Consider the following 9,647-nt stretch of genomic DNA (forward strand, 5'->3'; position numbering starts at 1 on the left):
AGTTGATTAACATTGTTTCTTCACTGCATTTCTTCTTCTCGAAGGAAATTCCAGTGATTCAGAAGAAGAAGACCGGAGTACCAGCAGCATAGAAAATCAGGCCATCCCAAACTCTCACAGGGTGCCAGATTCCAAATCGCATCCACCGCACATCAAAATAGATATCATCAGGAAAGTGCAAGCCAAAAATACGCAGCGCTATAAAGTGGAATATGATTCACAGAGTACGGATACACTGAATTTCTCTTCTGAATCCAAACAAGAGACTGAATACGTAAGTACTTTTGTAAACGGAAAGGCATTTCCCAGCATGTGAGTGTGCGTGTGTGTGTGTATGTATACGCACGTTGTGCGTACGGCAAGATAAATAAATAAACAAAATAACTAAATGGTGGTAATTGTTGTAGTCATTTAGGGCATTCTGGCTGTTTAACCGGTAAAACTATTAGATCTGCAAGTGCAGACAATCAGCAGACTGAGCAGATCACGTTCAGAAAACATGGAGGCCTAATGCTATGATGTTTACATTGATACAAGTATGGTTTTCATGACGTCATTTCTTAGAGATCGAAAGTTGTTGTTCCCCCCTGTAATTAACACACATTTGTGTGAGTGGACTTGGGGCAGGTTTAGTAGTGTCATCATTAAATTTGGTTGCAAACAGCATTATTGGGTTGCAAGAACGGAAAAAAGATGTTTCACATGTAGTGTAGTGGCACCGTGTTCACACTCCATGGCGCAAATCAAGGGAGATAAACTTAGGCTGGGTTGAGGATTAGGATCTTGACTGATCAGTCATTTTTTGTATGACGTGCTGAACACTGCCTCTACTTGCAGTCGTCGTTTGGCGCTACTGCCTAAATGTAAAGGCTTACGGGCAGATGAGCCGCCATTGCTTTGTACAGTGGATTTGCAGAGCAGCCGGAGTGTGGTGAACCTGAGGGGAGAATAATTCCTCTTCCTGGACATCCTGGCTGATAACCCAGTGCTTATCCTTGTGCCTGTGCCAGATGACCTAAAAAATATGTCTGGATATACTTCAGCGTTTCATCAAAACAGTTGTGGTGAAACCAGACGCGGCTTCCCGTCTGCAAAAGAAGGTTTTGAAGCCTGTGTGAGGTGGAAAGTTGTGTCTGAAGAGAGCGGGGCCTCCAAGTTAACACACCAAGGGTGGTGAAGCTGCATGTTTAATTTGTCACTGATGTCCAGCTGTCTAGTAAAAACACTTCAGTATCTGCCTTCCAGCATGTCCTCCTCCCAAAAACATGAAGTAAACTGCCTACAGTAAAAGAGTGAACTTTGGTAGCTCTGAGGAAATAGGGTCCTGGTCTTAACTAGGATGAACATTTCACTTATGTGGTAGTTGGGCCCCATGAGCAAAGGCGCACTGACTTACCAAGGCTGCTGGTGTCTGTAAGAACCAGAAATAAGTCCATCGGGGACAGGTGCCTTTGTCAGCAAATGCCCTTCTAGCTGTGTCTGCATGTTAGCTTTTGATACTGATCTCTCTGACTTCGGAAGCCTGCTTCAAAATAATAATTAAAAAAAAGCTGTTGATCTTTTTGTAGGCCTAACTCGGGACCAAATCTTTGAACACGTGTGATTTGCAGTCAGCGTGTCTGAGCAGTTTCTTTTTTTTAAAGAACTGCCAATAAGAGCAGCAATTCAAAGCGCATGTTTAGAGCTTGTGAGATTGATGCTGAAAGAAAACATATGAAAGCAGCAAGGAAGGTCTTTGCTAACCAAAAAAATCAATTTTAAACTCCAGTAGAACTGTGGAGTCTGTATGCTTTCAGACACTCACGTGAAAGGCACTTTACATGAGCAAACTATTAATATTACCACTTGAAAGTATAAATGTCATTACTTCACTAATTAAAAATTGCACCAAATGAGTCTTTGTGTTGATAACAGCAACTTAAACATTTTAAACCCATGCAACCATGCAAAGGAGTTTTTTCAGGTCTCTGCTGAAAAAGTGGGCTGGTGGACCGAGTCAGTAATGTGCCCAGACAGGAGTGTAGCTAAGCACAGAGTTTGTAGGCTGCGACTCTAGAATCCCAATCCCACTGCTGACACTGACTGCCTTCTTGGCCCCTGGCAGAATGTGAACTCCTCCGCTCCTGGTTTTCTGACTGCAAAGTGGGGCTCATAACGCTTTACTCCCTGCCCTGAAGGGCTGCAGTGAGGAATAATTAATTAGTTTGCGTTTGAGACATGCTCTTAACAGTGCTTCTGGAAGTTCTTTTTGGCTCATTGTCCTAGAGCTAATCCTCACTACATTATTGTCAGCCTTTTGCAAATGGAGAAGGTGCAGCAAAAAGTGACATACTTACCTAATGAGAATGTTGTGTGCAACCATTCCTTTGCACAGCTGCATCCATTTGGTCCAGTTGAAATTGGGAGTTGTTGTCCAAAGTTGCAGTATTTTTATATATGCATTATGCCAAACTACTTGTTTTCAATTAAATCCATTTCATTTAAGCCTTCAAATCCAGCAGAATCACAAAAATCAAATGGCATTATGGAAAATCTACCAAGTGGTGTATTTCCAGTTGCTGCCTTCTTTGCCCACTTGGTGCAAGGCCAGCTTTTCCAAACTTAAGCGATGTTATATATGATTGATTTACATACTGGTTAAGCCTTCCCGTAGGTATGTGTGGCTGTGATTTCAACTGGAAATGCCAGTCTGTGCCTCAGCATAGCATAGGGCCTTCAGTGTTTAGAAATTGGTTTATCCTGAATGAAGCAGAAAGCCAGAATTTTATCTGTGAATGGTCTGCCTTTTGACTTATCCAGCCATCCCTTTGTTTTAATGGGGATTTGTTTGGGTTTGTGCTTCTTGCCCTTTAAAGATTTATTAACTCTTGTGTGAGAGACAGCATTTGGGAATGAAGTTTCATCTGCGTTTTCTAAAACATGCTTGTTAACAGGGTCCCTGTCGTAGAGAAATGGAAGACACTTTAAACCACCTAAAGATCCTGAATGTCTTGAGTCCCAGGGGTTTTCATATTCCAAATTGTGACAAGAAGGGGTTCTACAAGAAAAAGCAAGTAAGTACAGAGTCTTGATCATTTCAATGAATTCACTTCACCTTTTCTGCATCTTTGCTGAAGGATCTTGCCAGCAAGGTGCGTTATGTATCGTTTTACAGAGGAACTAGTTCATTTCCAGTTTTAGGACCTGATCTGATAGTGCCGAACCTTGTAAAGTGGGGACAGTGTTTTTATTTTCTGTTGGTCATGACAACAGATTCATTTGAGAAACTTCATACCTAAACACACATGGGTTGGCTGGTGTCCTAGATACTAATGCCCTTTGGTTTAAAAAAAGCAGTGCCTCTGTAATAACCCACAGAGTTAAATGTTGCAGTCACCATATGACTGCAATAGATCAATGCTTTGAATTGTAAATAGCTGCTTGAGAGTTCCTAGAAGAACTGCACTGGATCATATTACAAAAAGCAACCGGAGAAAGGCATGTATCTGTCCTTTATGTGCTACACGGATCACTTCCAAAATCCAGGTCATGTTATCGTGAAAGTGATACATATAGTAGTTACTCTGCAGCAAGGATGGCTTCTCAGTCTTCTTTGGTTCTGGGGTTGTGACCTTTCTTGACAAATGCAGACCCAAACTGCATGTATTTATGCTTTAGTTGTGTCGGGTTGAGCTACGGCAGCATTCTCCATTCAGTGCTGCCCTTGAAGCTCATTCGGGAACTTGGGGAAGCGCAAGATGTGCTAGGTTCTTTGCTTAGTGTGCACATCCCATCTAATTCCAGTGTTTACTTAGTGACCTGCCTCCAAATGTGTTTCTTGGTATAATTCCAAAATTTCCTGAATTCAAAAGTTTCTTTAAGATTTTCCTCAAGGCAAACTCTCTGTAAGGACAGATTTTGTTTGTGGGCCATCTTGTCTCTCCCATTTGGGTTTACACGAGTCAGCCTCTCTATCTCTGGTAACCAAAGGAGCGGCTGACTGTGTTACTAGCTAATGCAGTTTATTGGTTGGAAGTGAGAGGCTGACCTCCTACCAGGCAACCTTATTTTAGGAATGATATCTCTCCATTTTTTGGCTTCCAGCTTTCTTAGAAACAGTCTTTCCGTTTCGGGTATTCCCTGGAGCTCTGCATTAAGCTGGCAGTGTCAGGTGGGGTGTTTGCAATAGGGGTGAGGTTTCCAGCCTTCCCTTCTTCCATCAGCCCAGCATTGACTGTGCTGTTTGACCTTCGGTGCATGCTGTTGAGCTTGTCTATGCTCCCCAGCTTTTCCTGAGCAGGTAGTGGCAACTCCCAAGCAGGGACAAAGTTTCTTTTTGTTCTGGAGTTTTTGTGTTATTCATGTCCCGCTGCGTGTAAACTAGCCGAGAGCAATGTTCACATCTCGGTCTGCGTTTGTTCAGAAGATACGTTGGACTGCTATGTGGAGTGAGGCTAGGACTGTGTTTTGTGCCTGTGCCATAACAGCATTTGCTTAGCTACTCTAGAACAGCACATCATTTAACTGCATTCAAGGCACACAAGCATACTGTAGCCCTTTCCCATCTCTAGGTATTACAAAAGACCACAGATTGGTATTTACTTTGTTCAGTAGATCTTCCTTTCATCTGTCTTCAGACTCTGAGGTTTTTGCTTCGTCAGCAAAAAGGTGGTGGTTTGCATGCAGTCTCTGGCATGTGTATGTAGTAAATCAGATCCACAGTAAGCATGTATTAAAGTGCCTTACTTTAAAGGATGACTGTACTTTAAAGTGCAGTCATAGTTCTGCCACTGAGGTGGAAAAAAAGGAAATACGGAGGAAAAAAATAGGAAAGACAGATAATACACTTACCCAGTCTTTGTTCCTAGAAGTTGATTTATGAGAATAAGGTGTTGGTATAGAGCAAAGACACGCTTCTGCCCTCTGTGTAGTGTCCGTGCTGCCTGGAGACTTTCAGACTGCTTTAGGAATGGTTTCTGCACTATGTGCAACACTCCATGCGGTCAGCAAACATAGAAGATGAAGGGGCACTTTCATACCTGGCCAGCCTTGTCAAGCACCGTGCCAATTTACACGGGTCCAGTAGTTTCAATGGTAGTTTGAGACAACTTCGGATCTTGTAGGAGATGCCCACAAATGGAGCCCATGTGAGTAAATATTCTACATGAAATGCAGTTGGAGTGCTTCTGTAAATGAACCTCAATCAACCCTGGGAACAGGCCTTCACGGGTGGGGCTTACAGAGGCAGGCTGCTTCTCACAGGAACAAAATACAAACCAAAAATATGTATTTGAGTTGTAGAATCAACTCCTAGAAAAAAGGATCAGTTCGAGAAGTGGGTGAGTCCTGTCCAGACTGAACTCACTGTCCACAAGGCAACGCGACAAATGTGTTTGGTTTTCTTTTTGGAGCATCAACATGCAGGTCTGATATTTTAGGCACAGGTGAGCACGTGTCTAATCTCATTAACAGAATGCTAGGCTATTTTATTAATTTCCTTCATTGCTATTATTAGAAGCATTCAATCTGTAATTCAGTTATATTCAGATGTGACAACAAAATTCAGAATAATAGGTTAGGAAATAGACAGTAAATCCATCAAAAAATGAGTGTGAGCTAAGCATTTTTAATTCTGGAAGCAGCTGCCAAAACCGCTGCCTAGGATGATAATGTAGATAGGTGTGTGATGGTAGGATCTGATAAATTATGATCACCCTGGAAACCATTAAAACTCATTCAGGAGGCACTTCACATACCAGTATATTCTGCCTTCCTGGTCACCTGCTCTTCCAGTAAATTTGAAAGCAGTTATTTTTTCAAGACATTTGTGGATATCTAGAAATTGACTTTTCAGGAACAACCATAGGGAGTAATTTGCATATGTGAAACAATTTTAAGAACATAAATTTATCTGTCAGGGTATAACATGAAAAATACTTCACATCTTGTTGTTTATATATAAACTTTTTTAAAATCAGACCTATTAAAATTTGGAGTTCTTTGTCCTAATAAATCACACATGTAAGGTTGTACTATTCAACTGTGGTATATAGGTATATTTACATGGAATAGGTTGATACAGGCATGTTTCTGCCTCAAGCATGGAAAAAAAGGTTTTGATGAAATTAGAATTATTATATGGGGCAATTACTAGAATTGCCCCATATTTGTATACCAGAGCCAGATACTCACCTAAATGTGAGCTGGCATCGTTCCACTGAAAACAGAGCTGGGCTTGGCGGGAGCCAAAACGGCCTGAGGTGTTTGTAAGTGCTGTCTGCAGTCTGTTTCAGGAGACCACAGTTGTAGCTCCATGGAGACCTCTGGGCTGACCAGGAATTCAATGGGATACCATATGCTTTGCTGTGCCCCACGAATGCCTCTGCGGCACTTCTTTGTGGAAGAGAGAGGGGCAGGTGGCATGGAAGCTGGCAGCTGGTGTTTCTATCAGAAGTAATTACTGGCTCCACTGCTTGGGCAGTTTTCCAGCTTTTTGGACTTCTGAAGTCATACAGAAGAGCTGGGCAGAGCCTTGAAATGTACGTGGAGTACAAAATTGAGAAGAGCAGATTTTTTTTTTTTTCATATGTACTGTCCACCACTTCTGTAGGGAATGCAAGCTAGCTGCTTCAGGATAACAGCATCACTTTTGAATCAGAAGTGCTTTAGTATTGACAGCATGGGTGAGCGGTTAGTACAAAATTGCAGATTGGAAAAGGTAAATTGTTTCCTCACAGAGCATTATTTCACCTGTAGAGTGATCTAAGGGTTTCGTTTTCCAAATGGGTTGTCTAGAAGAAATAAAAAACGTAAGTAATAGGGAAGGTGGTGTTCCTGCAGACTAACTTCACATTGTAGTTAATTTCGAAAATTGATTATGCAACTGTAAAAAGCAATCAAAACCTCCAACAACATGAGATAACTTTAATTGATCATTTGTTTTGAGAATGATGCAAGCCTATGAATCAGCGAGAGTTGTGTAACGTACTTCATATAGTACTTCTAAAAGGGGAGGCTGTGTTACTATTATTAGCAGAAGTGTAGTTTCATTGCCGGAGCACCAGGCTGGCAGCCAGAAGCCCTGTGCTCTAATTTGGGCTCCATCTGTGCCTGGTCTCTTGGGAAAAACAACTCAAGAACTGCTGCCTCAGTTTCCTTTTCTGTAAAATTTAAATTGTGCAAAAGCTGTTGTTTATGAATTCCTCAGTTCTGAGCATGAAGAATTTAAGTCACTGAATGTTAATACCACTTAAGCTAGACTCCAGTCCAGTTGCCACCAAAATTGAAGGAAAGTTTCCCATTGACGTCAGTGGACTTTGAGCAGCCATTCACGGAAATCCTGGAGAATACATGCAAGCCCTAGTCAGGCTTTTGAGATTTAGATCTAGTACAGAAAACCAGCCACACAGGTAACTAGAACTCAAATGAAGCTAACCACGTAGTTTAGCAAATTATTAATGTAGCTGTTTTCTCAGTAGGTTTGAACTTCTTCACCCTCTCCTAAAATAAGCTGATACATACTTTAAGCTTGAGCTTGTTATCCTGCTGCTGTCCGTTTGCATAGGGCTAATGCAGAAAGACTGCAAATTCAGAGAAGAGAATGCATTGTATTATTTCTGCATTGGGCTTGTTACTCAGAAATATATCACAAGGGTAGATTAATTTGCAGTTACGGTGATGAACATTACTTCATTTACTCTAAAATAAAATAAACAAGATGTAAGCTTGTTCAGAAATTTGTGTCTAATGTGTGACTGTGATCTGCTCCCGTCTCTCTTTCATGAATTCCTAGTGAAGACTGTCTAGTCTACTCCATGCTGCCACAAATTAGTTGGCTCAGGGGCCAGTATGCTGGTGCAGGCTGTCCCAGGAGTGACCCATATTCACAGTTCTGTCCGAAATACCACCCTTTCACCTGAGGTCCTAAACTAGACGTGGAAAGGGTCAGGCACTTTGGGCAGCATGTGGAGCCCAACAATTGCTTGATGTTTCTTTGCGTACCTGCACATGGAAAAGACACTTAGCTTTGTGAGCCACTGCCATACCCACATGGGAGATGGGGACACGCCTATTAGACTCTGGAGAACAAGCAGTTGAGCGGTAGTGGCAAAGTTTACCTGACTTGTACCAGCCTGAACCTCTGAAATACTTGAATTGCTGTGAGTGTGATCTCAGAGGCAGCATTTGCTCTGCTTGCAAGATAGCCTTGACAGTGTTGAGGCCCGTAAGTGGCTTCAGTCTAGCCTATCTTCCTTCATGTTGGCGATGCAACAGATGAAACCTCAGTCTTTGAAAAGCTAGGTATATTTGTGTCACCGCCTCCTTTGTAAGTCTGTCGTGACTAAACAGCCACCTCTGTTAGTATTTGCAGTGAATCCTGTATCTCCAAATCGCAAAACTTGAGCTGACATATGGAGGCTGTGTCTTGGCAATGAGGTTGACCATGGCAAACCTAGTGAGATAATCTCTGTCCTGGAGACACGTCTTTACAGTGGGTGAAAACCTTGCAGGGTCCTGGAGGTTTACAATATGTAACTGTGTCCAGGGTTGCATACTGAATGCAACCTGCAGCAGTCATCTCCTTTAGTCTAGTTTTTACCATTCTTGGTTCCTTGGGGAGAGACTTACTTACCTAGTACGTACTAGACTTTATAATGCATTTTTACTGCATTACTATTTCTGAAGAAGTTCAGTGTCGTTGCCTATCTAGTGATAATTTCAGGTTGGTCAGCATTGCTGACAAATTCCACCAGGCAACTTCTAAAGCTGACATAGGTTATAGACTAGCATATAAGCAACCTTATTTATAGGAAAATATACATGTAAAGTTCTACTACACCTAGCAGTTGTTGAAGTGATAACTCCATTACAGGAGGATTACGTATCCGTTAATAAATGTCAACTACAGTATTGAAATTCCTCCCACAAACAGATGCAAGCCAAGGGTGTTTATTGCAGCAATGGCTGTCTTTGCCAGACCTGTGCTTTAGCGTAGAACAAATCTGTTAACTTTCTTTTCCAAAGATGGGTCCCAGTCGTCAGCCCATACTGTTATATAAGTAGTCCTGGTATTCAAAGGGGGCAACTGTGCTGCCTAATATAATAGGGAGTTGTTCATGAGGCTGTTTTCTGGTAATTCTCAGAGCAGTTTTATTATGGAGTAATTAGACCCAAAGGGGTTGACGGGCAGAGCAGGTAAACTTTTATTGCAATACTTTGTAGTCGTAATAAATATTCTGTTTGATTCTGTCAGATATGGCCAGGATATGGAAGTGCAGCTATCAAATAAGCAGGAATCCCTGCTATGTAACACTAAGAGCGGAGAAAACAAAAATAGTGCTAACTGGATCTTCTATTCTGTCTCAGTGTCGCCCATCCAAAGGCCGAAAGAGAGGTTACTGCTGGTGCGTGGATAAGTACGGACAGCCGCTTCCTGGGTACGATGGGAAGGGAAAAGGAGATGTCCACTGCTATAACTTGGAAAGCAAATGAGGGCTGGGTGCCAGCTCTTCTGGCATCTGTGCGTGGCTACTGGACCTCGCAGAGACCTTGGAGGGGCTGGGCAAACACTGTGGACTGTGTTGCACGTGGAGTGCTGAGCTCTGCCTCCTGCGGCGGATGGAGAGTCGCAGCCTCTGCTGACGTGGCTGCAGCTGCACGCTGCCACC

At 42.4% G+C, this 9,647-nt stretch overlaps 1 protein-coding gene across 1 annotated transcript; it reads left to right on the forward strand.

The window, feature by feature from the left end:
• Positions 1-44: 44 nt before the first annotated feature.
• Positions 45-9,477, forward strand: IGFBP3 (insulin-like growth factor binding protein 3; the record flags this gene model as incomplete). Its single annotated transcript, XM_009584380.1, has 3 exons — positions 45-274; positions 2,934-3,053; positions 9,346-9,477. Coding segments are annotated over 3 exons (476 nt in total), but the record flags the coding sequence as incomplete, so codon positions are not given.
• Between the last annotated feature and the right edge of the window lie 170 nt (positions 9,478-9,647).

This window comes from Fulmarus glacialis, unplaced genomic scaffold (assembly GCF_000690835.1).
Source record: "Fulmarus glacialis isolate BGI_N327 unplaced genomic scaffold, ASM69083v1 scaffold40248, whole genome shotgun sequence".
NCBI lineage: Eukaryota > Metazoa > Chordata > Aves > Procellariiformes > Procellariidae > Fulmarus > Fulmarus glacialis.